The sequence below is a fragment of the Musca domestica genome, unplaced genomic scaffold (assembly GCF_030504385.1).
Source record: "Musca domestica strain aabys unplaced genomic scaffold, Musca_domestica.polishedcontigs.V.1.1 9, whole genome shotgun sequence".
Taxonomy (NCBI): domain Eukaryota; kingdom Metazoa; phylum Arthropoda; class Insecta; order Diptera; family Muscidae; genus Musca; species Musca domestica.
This window is the reverse complement of record NW_026712435.1, coordinates 22,499,872-22,518,610: the sequence shown is the minus strand read 5'-3', so window position 1 is coordinate 22,518,610 and position 18,739 is coordinate 22,499,872. Positions and strand designations below refer to the sequence as shown.

Here is an 18,739-nt window from a genome sequence, read left to right as displayed (position 1 = left end):
AAAAATTAATATGGCAAAGAAAAATTTCCATTGGTTAATTACAATTGACGCCACTATTAGTTTTAGATGCGACAAGAGTTTGTTGAGAAGAGAGGTGATTTCACTCATTACCTAATATATATGAGAATTTTATACGAAGACTTCCAGAGCAAGTAGAAATTAGTTTTTAAAATGTTAAAACGATTTGAAAATCCAAAAGGCTCAACTAAAAGCCCGATTACACATGGTGCTATAGAGTCATATGTAAAGTAAGTTTTTCATTGTTTTCATTTTTATAGCATACTTTAAGGAGCTCTCAACAATTTTTAAACTTAAAATAAACGAACGTGAAATAAAATATTTTAGCATATTTATATTAATTTATACTAGGCTATAAAGCATTTAGTTTTATATCCTCCGCCAAACTATGGAGGAGTTTTCATATAACTCACATATAATTGTACCTCCCCATATTATGTATTTTGATAATTTTAGCCTCAGTTTCCAGCGGTTTAGCTTGAGACTTGGAGTTCATTATGGGTTGTTTTTCCTGTGTCTATATAGGTCCATATTTTTTTAATCGAACATTCCCATATTTGATATTTTGCTCATTTTGACCTACGTTTCTAACGTAATCAAAATGGGTTTGCCTATATCCACCATATAGACCATTAAAAGACTATTTTTACAATATCTTAAAATGGCGGAGGGTATTAAGAAGCTCGGGCCAGCCGAACTTAACTGCTTTTTTTACCCTCCAACATTCTATGGAGGGTATATTAACTTTGTCATTCCGTTTGTAACTCCTCGAAATACTCATGTCAGACCCAACGAAGAAAATATATTCTTGATCAGCGTAAAATTCTAAGTCGATTTAGCGATGTTCGTCTGTCTGTTTGTTGTAATCACGCTATCTTTCAAACGAATTGAGATAGAAGTCTAAAATTTTGTACATAAGTGTATGGCAGTAGGCAGGTTCGTAAATAGGTCATATCGGTCCACGTTTTCGTATAGCCCCCCAATTTCGTATTGGAAGATGTCCTACTAAAGCCTCTGATAAAAAATTGCGTTTGCAGGTCCTCCACATTTCGTATAGCCCTCATATAACGGTACCTCCCAACATTCGGAATTTTTATGGTATTAAAGACTTTATAGAATAGAATTGTTTCAAATTTCGTATTTAAAGTTCGCAATGTTTACTACAGCCCATGACAAACATTTGCGTATACAGGTCGACCCCTTCCTATATAACGATACATCCCAATATTCCTTATTTTCATGAATTTAGATACATTATTCACCGGAATTGTTATTTGTTATTTTTTTATATTTCGTATTCGAAGTTTGTAATGGATACTTCAACCTATGGCAGAAAATTGTATATGCAGGTTCACCCCGTTCTTTCGATATTTTGATAATATTTGCGACATTATCCAACGGAATAGTTTTAAATTTCGTATTTGAAGGTCCGTATGCAGGTGCGTATGCAGGTCCTCGCCTTCGTATAGCACGGTTCAGAAACGATTTTCATTTAAAGGGTATTTTTCGATAAAGTTTTTTTTTTAAGTTTTTCCAGTTCCTTCCAAATTGTGGTTGAAAGTTCGGCCTGGCCGAACTTAGGTGCTTGTTTATTTGTTACTAGATACATTAATAGCTTTGGCAAAGCTTTTGACTGATCTTCACTAAAAAATCTACAATTCTGTTTATTTCTGTTTACTTCATTGCGACAAAAATGAGCTTCGTCGCTAATCGCAATTTTTTTATATAATGTGGATCTTCGGTCAACTTTCCAAGAAAATTTTTCAAAAATTTTGCGTTGCAGTAGGTCTTTTGCAAAAATATAATTGCAAAAATCACTCCTTAGTAAGGTATAGCGTACTTGCAGACCTCCAAAAAAATGTTATCGAATTTGAAGAAAAGTGAAACTCAGTCGAATTCGAGCGGAAGGACTACTGGGAGCAGAAAAAAAATCAAGTAAACTCAATTTTGAGAGTTGAGGGAGTTGAGCATGTTTTTCGCCTCATCCTTCATCTTCTCATTTTTTTGAAAGTTTTAAAATTGTTTGGATCTCCATAAAGTATGCTATAGAAATGTGAAAAAGTCACTTTACATATGACTCTACCATTCAATTCCTTATTAAGGTAACGTGATTAGAACAAACAGACAGATATCGCTAAATCGACTTAGAGTTTAACATTGTAGGAGGTAACGTGATTATTTCGAGGAGTTACAAACATAAAGTTAATATGTCTCCTTAGAATGGTGGACGGTGTACAAAATGTGTGTATGGCTCCTAAAAGTATGCCATGAAAATGCTTAAGATAAATGTGGAAATTCCACTTTTCACATGACTCTAACATGATGTGTGTGAGCTTGCCTTAAGATTATAGATATTCCAACATAAGCTTAGCTGAAATCAGATTTAACAAAAATAAAAGTTGGGTTTATGAATAATCCTTTTAAAAATTGCTTTAAACTAGTCATACTATTCTTTATAATTTTGTAAATAAAAACTATGTACAAATATTACAAAAATATTGCTCTGTTTCAGAAACTGCAAGGATTTTGCCTTTTTTTGGAAAAAATAAAAGTCGTCTATCGTAATAAAAACTTTTATATTCTTGCCGTTCTGAAACAGACCCAATATATATATATATATATATAATAATTTTCAACTATTTTTTTGCAACATCATCTATCTCCATCTATAGCTTCAGTTTTCTTTGCTTCTGCTAAGCAATGATCGTTTATCTGCTGCTGTACAAAAAAAAAAAATATTAAAAATTTATATATTTTTGGGTTTTTATTAAAAAAAGAGACTTTAAAACAATTTTGTTGGGGAATTTTGGAAGAAAAATCGATAATTTGTTAACATTACAAAAATGAGTGTTGTGTCTGTCCCTGTTTTTATTGTCAAAGTGCGTTATTTTATTGTAAATTTTTTATATAAAATCATTTTATTTACATTTGCATAAAAGAGGGGTATTTGTAAAACTCATTGGCATTCATTTTAGTTTTAAGATTTTTTGTATTTAGAAAAATAATATACATAAAGAAAATGCTCTTCAAATCATAAATACATATGTACATAAATGCTACAGATGATGAGGTGAATCAATTTAAAATTTAATTATATTTTTATATTATATAAAGTTACACTATATATTTTTGAATTCCATCCAATTCTAAATGCTAAATTTAGAGGTTATCCCAAGTCAAAGTAAGCAAAAGTTTCTGATAATTGCCTTTTTCGTTTCAGTAATATAGAAATAAAGTATAAAAATGTTTTCAAAAATTACAGGGAAAATCCAGCAGATTATGAAAGTAAAGCCGAAAACCTGAAGACATGTCTCTTTGGTCTTTTTTCCAAATATGGTTAAAAACTTCCTTTAAACGGGATCGTAAGACGTTAAAATATTTTACAAAATTATTTATCGTGAAATTCTACTATAGGTCCTAGAAGACACCAAAACTCTAAATTTTTCTTAAACGCCTGGAATTCATATATTTAATTTCAAACACATTTAGGGCAAAAGCCGTACTTTGTGTGAGTTTTTGCAAAAATCTCCAAAAAGCACCATTTTAAAAGGATGATGTCAAATTTCACTATAAGTCATCAAAGACAAGAAATTTCTATTTCCATTATAAAAAATATTTGCATCAATGTTACCAAAAAACCAAAAATATTTCGTATTTTTATACCCGATTTACACATGTCAGTCCGTCCGTCTGTCCATGTATTCTTGTGGACAAATGAAATTTTCCATACAATAATTGTTTGGCCCAAGGACGAAACCTATTGAAAATGATGTGAATCGGTTCAAATTTGGATATAGCTCCCATATATAAAAAATCAACCGATTTCGGGTTAATTGTTTACCAAATGGCCAATATCAGTCCAAATGATCTGAATTTTGGCACATCCGACCGAATTCAGCAAGCAAGTGCATTAAATCTGCTCAGATATAGCTATAGCTCCCATATATATGTTTCATCCGATTTGGTGTTTAAGTCCCTCACATTCGTAATATGCACTCCACAAGAATGATATTTGATGCCAGGTTTCGGACACAGCCCAGAAATACCTCTGCCAAATTTTATCCGATCTTGATAAAATTTGGCAGAGTTATTTCTATTGAAAATGATGTAAATAGGTTCAAATTTGGATATAGTTCCCATATATATCTTCAACCGATTTCGTGTTAATTGTTCACCAAATGGCCAATATCAGTCCAAATTATCTGAATTTTGGCACATTCGTCCGAATTCAGTCTAGAAGCAAGTACATCAAATTTTGAGAAAACAGGTTCATATATAGCTATAGCTCCCATGTATATGTTTCATCCGATTTGGTCTATAAGTCTCTCACATTCGTAATATGAATTCGACAACAATGATATTGGTACCAGATATCGGAAATACATTATACGCACAAATGGGGCTATACGAAGACGTGGTGCTGGATAAGTAATTTTTTGTCATAGGCTGTACTAACGATTTCGAAATTTGACACAATTCCGGTGAATAATGTCGCTAATATCATCAAAATACCGAATATCAGGAGGTACCGTTGTATGAGGGCTATACTAAGACGTGGATCTGCATAAACAATTTTCCGTCATAGATTGTAGTACCTATTACGAACTTAAAATACGAAATTTGACGCAATACCGGTGAATAAGGCCGCAAAAATCCTGGAAATACCGAATATCTCAGGGTAGCGTTATATGGGTGCTATACTAAAACGTAGACCTATATAGACAATTTCCAATCTTCCACAGGGTAAAGTACTCAGAGGAAAATCCTTGTGTGCATTTTCAGACTATTCCATTAAATAAAGTGGCTAATATCATCAACATACCGAATATTGGGAGGTTCCGTTATATAAGGACTATACGATGTAGACAATTCTTTTTCAGGGAGTAAAGTAGTCACAAGTTCTCCTTGTGCAGAATTTCAGACAATGCCATTGAACATGTGGTTAAAATCATCAAAATACCAAATATCGGGGGGTGCACTTATATGCCTGCAGACAAAAGACGGAAAAAATTGTAGCTTCCTATATTTATTCGTTTCCACTATAGCGTGATTACAACAGACGAACAGACGGACGGACGGGCTAAATCGTCTTAGAATTTTACCCGGATCAAGAATATATATATACTTTGTTGGGTCTAAAATTATTACTTCGATGAGTTACAAATGGAATGACGAATGACGAAGGTATAAAAAGGTCGTTTTCGTGTTAGAAATATATAAAATGAATTTATCCACATATCTCTTTGGTATGTTTATAGCATACTTTTGGGCGCTTTAGTTTTATTTAAAAAAGTAACTGAGAACCTTGCCTAGAAAATACAGCAGCATAATTATAGCGATTTTTGTCTGAGCTGTTATGGCGTAACACCAAAAATCAAACTTTAGCACTTTTATAGCATACTTTTGGCGCTCCCTGCCTTAAGAGTGCCAAAAAATATCGTATTCCAATAGCCGCATTTAACATTACAGTTGTACAGGAACCCAAAAAAACTCATTTAAATTTGACTCTCACCTGTTGTGTAATCTGGCCTTAAACGCAGGACTTTAGTAGCAACATAATGTAATAATACAATCAACTTCAAAACAATTTTGAACATGCCATATATTTTTTCTACTTTTACTTGAAAAAAATAATCACTACAAAATTTTTTGAAATTCTGTAAATATCATCTGTGGCATTTGCAATAAACAAATGATTTGAAAAGCGTTCAAACATTTCATTTCTTATTTTTTTTTTTTTTTCATTTTATTTTGTAATTAGTGCTATAAATTTGTTTATAACTTTGAAATGCTTTCAAAAAACAATATATATAATAATATTTTTACATTTCCATATTTTTTTTCTACCTTTAATTTAGAATCGTAATACGGAAAATCTTGGTACACCCGGTACACGCACCAGCAGTGTTTTACCCGATTTGCTTAGTCAAGCTTCGCCAGCAACTCCGCCACGTCACGACAAATCATCCAGTGAAGAGGTAAGTGAATTCGTTGCCTTTGCCAACGTTTCTCGTTTAAGCTACATTTTTTGGATTTAATTTCTAGTATTCACTTAAAGTAATTCGAAAATTAGTTGGATAATTTGTTTATTCTTGTATAATTTATTATAATACACACATACGTAATACATAATGCCTTAAACAGATTATATTACAACATATCCGCTACATACATATAAGTTATCATTGTGTTTTGTCAATTTTGTTTATCCGTTCCTAGTTGAGATTTGATTTAAATTAATTATTATTTTCGTTGTTGCATTTTCACTTCAAAAATAAAAAAATAAAATCCAAAACATTTATAACAAAATTGTTGCAACAAGTCAATGTTGTGACAATGGCATTCAGTCTATTGTCCCTCCCCCCAACAACCTGTGTTTGTCTGATTCAGTCATTTTCTTCATTCATATGTGCCACCCAAAGTGTGGAAGTCAATTATTATTTCTATTTTAGTTTGTCTTTGTTCCGTTTCATTTTTATATTTGTTGTTGCTTTTTTCATTTTCAATATTCACATAATTCCCCCTGTCCCCAATCAGTTATCTACTAATTTAATTTAATTCATTTTAATACAAATCCTTATTATTTTTTTATATTTTTAAATTATTTTTAAATTAGAAAACATTGAGGTATGGGTTTTTTGAGAGCCTTAAGACAATACTAGATTTAATTCAAAATTTTGTAACTAATTTCAAACACAAACAGCTGTATGGTGTTGTGGTTTTTTTAAGCAAATTTCATATCAACAAAACACATACACAGGCAACTTTCACCTAGGATACAAAAAAAAAACACTTTTTAGGGAAACTAAACTAATATTTCTATAGGAACATTAGAATTGTATTTCAAATGTATAGTTTTTTTTTAATTTTAATTGTTAATAAGCAAGACTTTTTTGGGCGGTCAAAATGTAGAGAGGTTTACTTTTAGAAAATCAAACTTGTAGACTCTATTGGAAGAAGGTATTTATCTCAGGACCTATTTTCCATATTGGAACAATTGGAATAAATACATAGAAAAAATGGAATAGAAAGAATTTTATTTCAATTACAAACTAATTAAGGCATTTTGAGGGATAGAGCAAATATCTAAGTGAATTCATACGACGTTATAATTTAATTTTTATAAGAACAACTCTTCTATCCACAGAAGTCCTGCAAAAGGTCTTGCAGTCGTAGAAGATCTGTGAAAAAATTTCTCAATCTAACGATGATCTGTGAAAGATCTATCATCGATAAAACCCCCCACACAACACTTTCGTTTGCAGATTCACAGTAAAAGGTTTCTCTACATGGATGATCTGCAAAAAGTTTTTCTTTCTCCAAGAAGTCTTATAAATAATACTCTCCCCCTAAAAAACCTTAAGAAAGTCTTCTGTCCATAGAAGACCTGCATAAGGTATTGGCTGCATAAATACCTACAAAAGTACTTCTCACTATAGAAAACATAGAAAAAAATCCATAAAATGTCTTCTTTCCATAGAAGATCCGTAAGAGTCTATATAAAGGCTGAAAGTTTTTCACAAAAAAAAACATAAAATTAAAAAAAGTAAGAAAGCTGTAAGTTTGGCCGAGCCGAACTTTGAATACCCTCCACCATTTGGAACGAAATTCGCATTTTTCAAAAAAAAATTAAAAACCATTAAAAATGTTGTTAACATTTTAAAAATAACGAATGTAGCCGTTATATTAGGGTTTGTGCGACGTAGACCGTCATAGGCAACTTCTGTCATAAGCCATTACAATATTCAAATGTTTCTATTACGAACTTCAAATACAAATTTTGAAACAATTCCGCTTAATAATGTCGCTAAAATCATCAAAATACCGAAAATTGGGAGGGAGGTACCGTTATACGGGGCCTATATGAAGACTTGGACCTGCACAGACACTTTTTTGTTATACATTGTAGCACCTATTACAAACTTGAACTACATACCATAGGCTGTAGTTTCCATTACAAACTTCAAATACAAAATTTGAAACAATTCCGGTGTATGATGTCGCTAAATTCAAAAAAAAAATATATCGAATATAGGGAGGTATCATTATATGGGGGCTAAACGAAGACATAGACCTGCATAGGCAATTTTTTGTCATAGGCTGTAGTACTTTTTACGAATTTTAAATATGAAATTTGAAATAATTCCAGTAAAAAATATCGCTAAAAGCATCAAAATACCGAATATTGGGAGGTCCCGGTATAAGTGGGCTATATGAAGACATAGAACTGCATAGGCGATTTTTTGTCATAGGCTGTAGTATCCATTACGAACTTCAACTACTAAATTAGAAATAATTCCGGTAAAAATATCGCTAAAATCATAAAAATACCGAATATTGGGAGGTTCCGTTATAAAAGGGGACTATACCAAAACGTGGACCTATGCAGACAACTTTCTGTCATAGTATCCATTTCGTACTTTAAATACAAAATTTGAAACAATTCCGGTTTATCATCAAAATACCGAAAATTGGGAAGTCCCGTTATAAGGGAGCTATGTGAAAACGTAGACCTACATGACCCATTTACGAACTTAACCTGCCTACTGGCAAAATACACATGTGTGCCAAGTCTCTTTTAGCCTTCTATCTCAATTCGTTCAGAAGATAGCGTGATCACAACAGACAGACGGACATCGCTCAATCGACTTAGATAAAATTCAAGAATATATATAATTTGTTGGGTCTGACATGAGTATTCCCATAGTGTGGTGGAGGGTATAAAAAATCATGAAATTTTTATTTCAATTGATAATACGGTTCATATAGTTTAATGTTTGAAGAATATTTCATGCAAATGATGACCGCGACAGCGCCCCAAATGGTCCATCCGCTCAGTCCAATTTTGGCATACTCTTTCCAACATCTCGGCCAACATCACTGCTTCAATATTGTCTTCCTATGCGTCAATTGAAGCGGGCCCGTCGATAAAGAAGACCATAACCTGGGTTATTCAAAGAATGTCTCATTATTATTTTTTTATTCTTATTTCTTAGACAGGGTTTCCTTTTTTTTAAGTAGCCTCTTTATGTGCCATTTATTTTTTTATTTTTATATTGTAGTTACAATTTCTACTGGTAGATTATGTTTTTATTAATTTTTAGAAAATAAATGTATATTTTCTTAATATTTTTCAAGTTAGAAATTATGCATACATTTTGAGTTTATTTTTCGTATTTTGTATTGTCATTTTATAATATCTATATTAATAATATTAATAACAACAACAACAACAAAATCCAAACATATATAAACCAAAAACCAATATTTTTCTTCATATCCATTGTGCTTTGTCTTTCCGCGACGTTTTCTTTTCTGTGAGCTGATGGCCACTGTATGAATTTTCAATATTCAATTAGGCAAATTTACCTAACAATCACAAAGAAATTGTAAGTATAAAACAAACAAATCAATAAAAAAAATTAAAACAAAAACAAACTGAAATTCTTAAAATTTTAAAATCAAAAACACCCTCATTTTGATTAGCTTAGTTTAAGATCGTCTCCTATATACTTACTTTTATAGACCAATAAAACCAAACCAAAAAAAAAACGCTCCGATCAAATCATTTCTTGTAAATTCCATACTATATACACATACATATAAATATTCTCTCTCTCCCTCTCTACTTTGTCTTTTACTCACCTGCTATAACGATTACATTTCGTTTTGTTTCGAGGATAAAATGCTATAAACACAAATTGAGAATGGTCAACAAACTTAGGCAAAAATTGAACTGAGAATTGAATTTTTTCGTAATGTGTTTATAGTAATTGAAACTCAAATAGAACTTGAATTTATCAGTCATAATTAATATCAAGGACTTAATGTGTGTATAGCTGGTCTCTAATCGTATAAAGTATTTCTAAACAGATATGTTGTTTATAATGTATAATATCTTTTCTGTTTACATTAGTGTATAATAAATTCTTATTTATGTAATTTAGTAATTTTTCTGTTTTGTAATATATTGTAAAATATGAACAAAAAAATTAAAATTTGCATATATTTTTGTTAATTCGCAATTCTCTACACCATTCCTAGGTGCTACGGAAGAAATTTCATTAATTTTCGTATTGGCAAAAATAATTATAGGAAAAATCTAGCAAAATCTAGCATTTATTGCCCGATCCAGATGAAATTTTGCACAAATCATTTGTTTGGCCCAAGGACGAACCCTATTAAAATTGGAGATAATCGAGATCGGTTCAGATTTGGATATAGCTCCCATATATATATATTTATCCGATTTCAAGTTAAATGTGCACCATGTGCGCAATACAAGCCCCAATTGAAAAGATACAAATTCTTTGGCACATTTAGTCCTTTGAACTTTAAATTACAATTATAATCATAGCTTGTATGTTTTATTTTATCCCATAAAAAACTTTTAATTGTTATGCGAAGCTCTAGTAAATATGGAAAGTGGTGTAGGGTATCATAAATTCGGCCCCGCCCTAGCTTAAGATTTTCTTTACTGGTTTTAGTATACATTTCCAAAAACCAACTCCATATCTCAATTGCAGATACCTCAATATCAAATTACAGGATTTAAAATCTTTAATTTGGCCCCATTACCAAGTTTAATAGCATTTCATATATAGTATGTATGTCTAAAACCAGCCCTCCTCACCAACTGTGACATCCATATGAAATTTCATCTCTATTCCTTCACCCAGTAACAAATATAGTATTATTTAGTATTTTTCGTGCAGTTATAGTTCCAGACTATCTCCATATCCCAACCTCAAATACCATCTGTGAAATTTAAGAACTGTAGCTCCGCTATTTTCCAAATTATTAAATTTAGTACCATTTAGTACAATTTTAGTACGCATATCGAAAAATGAGCTTCTTCTCTCATTCCCAGATGCCAACAGAGACCTCAATACTAAATTTCGGGATTCCAGCACCATTCCTTCACCCAGTACTAAATTTATTACCAAATAGTACTTTTCGTACAAATATAGGACATATTTCCAACCACAGATACTATCAGAAATCTATGTTTCAAATTTCAGAATGTTATCTATATCCCTTCACCAAATACCAAATATAGTACCATTCAGTACTTTTAGTATAATTATAGTACACATTTCCAAAACCACCACAAGTTTACTTTCCAGGCTTGATTATCACTCCGAATTTTATGTGTTTAGCTCGATCCGTTCACATAATACCAAATTGATACCGTTTTAGATGTTCAGTACCATTTTCTAATTTTTCGTAATCTTAAAGTTCGAATATTTAAAACCGTTTGGTATATCGATCCTGCACTCCTTCAGTGACTTCCATTCCAAATTTCTTCCTTCTTTTTCCAAGATCTAGGTGATTCCGTTTATCCAATACAAAGTATTCACTACGCACCAAGACTGACCCTCGTGCAAAATTTCTCGATTCTGGCCTTAGCCGTTTTCCAGAAGGAATATGCCCCATAATGAAGGCTCATATGAAATTTGTTTTTTCACAATTATCTGCAGCATTTTTAAAGCAAACGCTCCCCTGAACTTTTCGCCTAAAAAGAAACTATTTTCATATTTTAGTAAAAATAATATAAAGGGAGATTTTTAAGAGCTTTAGGAAATGAAATGAAATCTTTTTTTTTTTTTTTTTGTAAATTGATAGTACAGTCTAAAAAATCTAATGTTTAAAAATTATTTCATGCAAATGTGGATCACGACTACGCTTCAGTAGTTCCATCCCTTATTCCAATTTTGACATACATTTTACAACATTTCGTCCGGTCTGCCAATGCGTTAATAGAAGACATGTTATTTAACATAGCCCCACATCTATGTGGACCGGCCCCAAACATGAAATTAAATGTTCACCTAAACGCCACTCAATAAGTCCATTGTTACGAGTGCTGTGTGGCATGTGGCACCGTCTTGTTGAAACCACATGTCATGCCAGTCAAGCTTCTGCAAATTTTGGGCAAAAAAAGTTGGATATCATCCCAACGGTTGCGCTCATCATTTACAGTTATGTTGCGATTCGCAGCATATTTGAAGAAGTATGATCCAATATTAACTCTAGGCAATAAACCACACTAAACTGGAACTTTTTCAGACTGCATTGGTAGCTTTTGTAATGTTGCTGGCTGGTATCCACTCCAAAATCGACAATTCTGCTTATTACGTACGTAATGAAAAAGACGTTCATTGACATTTAGAAAACTGGTTTTTGGTTTTCTTTGAAACCCTTCCCCTTTCAGCATATTACTCGTCTCTACTTTCCCTCGACAATTTGAATGAAAGTCTCCGTAGATATCCTGAAATGGTGGAAATATAATTATTTAATAAAAAATATGTTCGTGTGAGTGTGTGTATTAGTATAGAATTTTAAGTCTATTGTATTGTCTTAAATTGATATGATATGAATAAAATAATTTGTATGATATGCTATGTATAAAATTCAAATTGCATAATAATAAATTGTATCTTTGTTTGTGTAAAAATGATCGGTAGGAGAAAGATATCTAGTTACTAATTGTTCATACGTTCAAATCATCATCAGTTTTTGTATATATATGTACATACTTTGTTAATGTTATCATCGTCATCATCATATCACCTCATGCAGAGTGTTAGTATTTTACTATCATTATTTCGTCTTTCATTATTTATCAGATTTTCATTTAGGAATGAATAAAACGTTCATGTTCTGATTCTCTCTTCCTTGACTTTTATGTTTGATACACTACTTTATTTTAATCGCGCTTTGAATTTCGAAAATAATGTTAAAATATGTTAGTCCAGGTTAAACAGAATGTTTATATTAAAAAAATAAAAGCCTTACAGTACGTTTACATATAAATGGGTTAACCCACTAGATTTGGATTAAAATTGTCATATCCATTACTTATACTTCAAATAAATCCTCTTGAAGCAAAAAGTTCTAACGTAAACATAGCATTATAGAAGGAGGAGATTAAAATGACTTAAATAACAGCCGTAGGAAAATAGGTCTCAATATTTTACACATCTAGATTAGGTTGGTTGATCAAATGCTAAATCAGGTGTTTCAAAGATTGTAAGACAAAATTCCAACTAGTCCCAGAGTTATAACATCATCAAACAGAAGACTCAGTTCGGAGTCTATGACCCAACCAATTATGAGTACTATATAGCTTAGTTTAAATAAAATCGATAATATTAAGACTTATATGATTGTCGTTACATTTCCTTTTCTTCAAATATGGTTAAAAGCTCCCTTTAAACAGGATCGCTACAATAATCGAAAAAATCATTTCTCATAAAATTCTACTAAAGGTCCTAGAAGACGTCTTTTTTTTTTTTTTTTTTTTTTTGATGCGTTTGATCTCCGGATAAAATACTCAGCTGAAGTATTTGATAAGTGATATTTTTATCCAATTTATTGTTACAATGGAAAAACGAAGTATATACTGGTTTTGTTTTACCCAATGCAAATTTCAGATCCAAAAACTTATGTCGAAAAGGTAATAACAAAAATCAAGCAAAAATAAGTAAAAAAGCATTTAAGTCTTAGCCGAACTTTTCATACCTTCACCATTTGGAAGCTACTTGAAAATTTTCAAAAAAATTACGAAAAATACCGTTTAACCTTTATACGGGGCTATACGAAGACGTGGCAGACAGTCATAGGCTGTAGTACCCATTACAAACTTCGAATACGAAATTTGAAACAATTCGGGTAAATAATATCGCTAAAATCATCAAAATACCGAATATTGGGAGGCAACGTTATATAGAGGCAATATGAAGACGTAGGTCTGCATAGGCAATTGTCTGTCGCAGGCTGTAGTACCCATTACGAATTCAAAAAATTCAAAATTGGAAACAGCTCCGGTGAATAATGTCCCTAAAATCGTCAAAATCTCGAATATTGGGGGGTACCGTTTTACGCGGGCTATGCGATATCGTGAACCTTTATAGACATTTCTCTTCCAGGGGGTAAAGTGCTTAAAAAGAACTTATAATATAGATTTTTAGACAATTCCATTGAAAAATGTAGCTAAACTCATCGAAATACCGAATATAGAGAGGTACCGTTATATGGGGGATATACTATATCGTGGACCTATTTAGACAATACTCTTCCAGGGTGTAGAGTACTCAGAAGGAACTCCTAATGTGGATTTTCAGACAATTTCATTAAAAAATTTGGCTACAATCATCAAAATACCCAATATCGAGGTGATACCGTTATATGGGACATATACGATATCGTGGATCGATATAGCGCATCTTCGAATTCGACCTTCCTACAAACAAAAGTCTGATCTGTGCAAAATTGTAGCTTCCTATCTTTATTCGTTTTGATTCTAGCGTGATTGCAACAAACGGACGGACGGACAGGTCTAAATCGTCTTAGGATTTTACGGTGATCAAGAATATATATATACTTTGCTATGACTAAAATTATTATTTCGGTGAGTTGGAAATGGAATGGCGAACTTAATATATCCTCCATACTATGTCTGGTAGAGGGTATAAAAAATAGACATGCAAAAAAAGTATTATTATGCACACACGTTTGCATACATACATAATTAATCAGTTAAATACATACTTAACAAATATCAAAATAGAAATCCCCAAAACGTTTTCAGAACAACCATACACACATTCACTCCTATATCAACTGTCAATTTGCCCTGTGATTACACATGCAATTTAAAATACCTAGAAATGAACCTCGACTTCATAAAAAAATCGAAGAGAAAAAAAACTGCAACAAAGTCAAACGCCATAATTTTTTCATTATTTTAATTTTATTGAATGAAAGCAAAAAATGTCGGAAATATCGTCAAATTCTTGAAAAGGTTTAGATTTGCTCGAATTCGGCACGAATTATGGCCTTCAAACGGCCAAAGAAACCGTCACACGCTGCCCCACTTGAGGTGATCGACACTTGGTTATTTTTAGTGCCAATCTCGCTTTCCAAAATACTCCAGACACAATAGTATCCGTAGATTTTGCTGGCCATTGTGCGCTGGAAATGAAGCGAGGAACCGCATTCTGTAACCATTCTTGGGTGGCGCGTGCTGGGTTCTTTTGGAATTTGGCCAACCGACCTCTTTGGCTAGTAAACACGATCATTTTGTTTGTTTACAAACTGCTGGACAACGAATGCTATCTCATCGGAGAAAACAAAATTAGGCAATTCACCAATTTCGGCCATGCGAAGCAACTCTTTAGCTGTTTTGAGTCTATTTTCTTTCTTTTTGGATTTTCAATGGCTTCACCCCGATGCTCATTTTTCAATATTTGCCGAATGGAATATTGCGATATGTTCAGCTCACGAGCCATTTTTCGGCCACTGCGACGAGGGTTTCGACCAAGACGCTTCTTTACTTTTTGAACCATTTCTGCTGATGTTGCTGTTTTCTTCCGTCTACTTCCTGACATTCGTCCACGCTACGCTACCAGTATCACGTAGTAGTAACGAGCGATGGTACGAGACACAAAAGATTTATTCTCATTTAAATGCTGGAGTAGCAAATATAAGGAAATCACATTATCACGCTTGAATTCCACCACGAATAACTTTTTTTCTGGAAAATTTTCACCAAAATGCTTTTGTAGGCTTGTAAACAATATACCGAGCTGTCACTGGAATAATTTCAACAGCTGTCGGACGAGTGACTTAGAAATGACAGCAGTCTAAGTTGCTTGCAGTTTTTTCATCTCACCCTGTATATGTATATTTTTTTCATATGCAACTAGATGTAATTTACATGCATTTGTAATCACCTGGTTAAATCACACATGAAATATTTACAACAAAATGAAATGTATTTTCATATATATTTCAATTATCTTTTCTACATTTTTGTTTAGTAATTTTCTTAGAAAAACTATAAAACTCAACAAACATACTATAAAAAACTATAAAACAGCATACATACACACATATCAAGCAAATTCACATATTCAATTATTATCAAGTTTCGGTTTCATCTTTTTTATGTTTTCATGGCGTCTGGGAAAGACTAATCACATTTTTTTTATTTTATTTCTATTATTAATATTTATTTTGTATTGACACACAAAAAAGAAGAGAATATTGTCACATCATCCTATGCATAATATTGTAAATGTTTCGACCTCTTTTTTTTGTATTTACTCCCTATAATTAAAATCTCACTAACATGAAGTTTAATTCCAATATTTTAAATTTAAACCTTCAAGTCTAGTGTGCTGTAATAATGATCTTCATCATCATCATAATAATAATAATTAAACTAAGTGTAGTTTATAGTACTAAGGCAATGGGCATGTTCTACTATATAATACTACTCTTCCGCTCTATGAAATCTAAAAAAAAAAAAGATTTATTCTTTAAATATTTGTAAAATTTGTATAAAATATACATATGTATGTACGTAAATAAAAAAACTAACTAATATATGTTTTTTTTTCTTTCTTCGTTAACTCTCCAACAGTATCAGGCGGCCATCAACTCATCCGTGCATTCCACACCCTCGAAATCGTTTATTGGTGGTTCGAATAACTCACCTCAATCGACGATTTCGTTGCATTCGTCTTCATCGCGTCAAAACAGTCCCAAAAATTCGATTAGCAAAACTCGCTCTTCCAGTAGCATTACTAATTTGTTGCACAAATCTGCTTCTTCTTCCAATGCATCGGCGGCCGCTTTGCCCGTTCCTCCCTATGCCCTACAACAGAAACAGCGTAGTTTTCTTACATTTGGTTTTGGTGCTGGCGGCTCGGGACCATCGAGACGTGAATCACATGTGAATGTCAATGTTACACCCACATCGCACGAGGCATCCAGTGATACGCCCGAGATACGCAAATACAAGAAACGTTTCAACTCGGAAATATTGTGTGCCGCCCTGTGGGGTGTAAATCTATTGATAGGTACTGAAAATGGTTTAATGTTATTGGATCGTTCCGGTCAAGGCAAGGTATGTGATTACAGCGCCGCGAAGTATCTCTTAAAATTTCTAATCTAATTCAATTGTTCATTTTTAGGTTTACCAACTGATATCACGTCGTCGTTTCCAACAGATGGAGGTATTAGAAGGTCAAAATATCTTGGTAACCATATCGGGTAAAAAGAATCGTGTTCGTGTCTATTACCTATCCTGGCTCAAATCGAAAATCTTAAGAACCGATGGTTTATCTGATGTAAGTTGAATTTCTTCTCAAATTGCTGTCGACCTCACATTAATGCCTTCATTCTTTCCCCGCAGCAAGTTGAACGACGCAATGGTTGGATAAACGTTGGCGATCTACAAGGTGCTGTACATTTTAAAATTGTTAAATACGAAAGGATTAAGTTCCTAGTGATTGCATTAAAAGACTCAATAGAAATTTATGCCTGGGCTCCCAAACCATATCATAAATTTATGGCATTTAAGGTATGGCTTCCTTTCCGTTAAATTCCATAATCAAAAATTACCTACTTCTTACCATAATTCATTTTCAGAATTTCGGTGAATTGGAACATCGTCCCTTGTTAGTTGATCTTACCATTGAAGATCAATCTAGACTGAAGGTTATCTATGGCTCAGCTGAGGGCTTTCATGCAGTTGATTTGGATTCAGCTGAAGTATACGATATTTATCTTCCTAAGCATGTAAGTAGAGTAGTTTTAATGGTAATGCTTCCAAGAAATACCCATTCTTTTGCTGAAAACATAGAAAGTGTTTCTATTATTCGGCTAGCATCATATCATAAAACTAAACCTATATTTACTTCATTGTCATTTTATTATACCCTCAGCTATATGCTAGAGGGGGGTATATATCATTTGATACGGCCAAAACGTGCCTCATCGAAATAACAGTTTTAGATCCTGGACCAAATCCGTTTCAGGACATTTGGAGTCGATGTCCGTCCGCCAGTCTGTCTGGCTGGCTGTATATCCGATTTGGTGGTACATCGTAATATCATTATCAAACTTAGATCGAGTTCGGAGATGGGAATATCGGTCAACTCCTTCTGGTACCTCTCCCAAAAAAGGTCGCAATTTTCAAAAATAAAATAGTTTACTGCTCAGAAAGAGAAAGGATAATCCGATTTTACTCCAACTTTGAATATCCTTATATTTGCATCTGTGCTAGAACAGGTGCGAAAATCAAGTACCTCCCCCACAAAGGGTCAAAATCGTGAATAATTATAGCTCTTATAAAATGTGATGTAAGAGACCGATTGTCTTCAAATTCCACACAACGCAATATTTATTTTATTAACCAAAGGTCTCATGTGAAGATTGGATATATCGGCCGACTCCTTCTGGTACGTCCCCCACAAAGGGTCAAAATTTTGAATATCCATGAAGCCCATAAAATGCGAAATTAACATCCGATTCTCTTCTTATTTCACACATCCTATTATTTCTTCTAACACAATATCTGCTGTGAAGATTGGATATATCGCTCTACTCCTACTGAATACCCATGAAGCACATAAAAACATCTCAATATAACCATCAACGCAAGATCTGTTATAAAGATTGTAGATATCGCACCATTTCTTCTGATAACTCCCCCACATAGAGTTTTAGAGATTTTGAAAAACAAAACGATCATAAAATCCGACATAAGCATCCGGTTCTCTTCCAATTACACACATATTTTTATTAACCCAAGGTCTGGTGTGTCAAGTGCCTCCCCCACAAAAACGCGAAAGAAACCTCCGATTCCATTCAGACTTGATACATATCAATATTTCCATTAACGCAAGATGTGTTATGGTAGAGATCGCAC

General features: G+C 32.8%; 1 protein-coding gene across 8 annotated transcripts in view; it reads left to right on the top strand.

Moving 5' to 3' along the window:
* Positions 1-18,739, top strand: part of LOC131800417 (serine/threonine-protein kinase mig-15-like) — a 151,191-nt gene that overhangs the window by 126,169 nt on the left and 6,283 nt on the right. For 6 of the 8 annotated variants that reach the window (XM_059131896.1, XM_059131897.1, XM_059131899.1 and 3 more), the window contains 5 exons: positions 5,877-5,996; positions 16,448-16,933; positions 17,001-17,156; positions 17,222-17,389; positions 17,458-17,607. In XM_059131896.1, the coding sequence (XP_058987879.1) occupies positions 5,877-5,996; positions 16,448-16,933; positions 17,001-17,156; positions 17,222-17,389; positions 17,458-17,607 (1,080 nt within the window). The remainder of the gene's footprint in view (positions 1-5,876; positions 5,997-16,447; positions 16,934-17,000; positions 17,157-17,221; positions 17,390-17,457; positions 17,608-18,739) is intronic. The other 2 variants (XM_059131900.1, XM_059131902.1) reach the window with 1 other exon arrangement.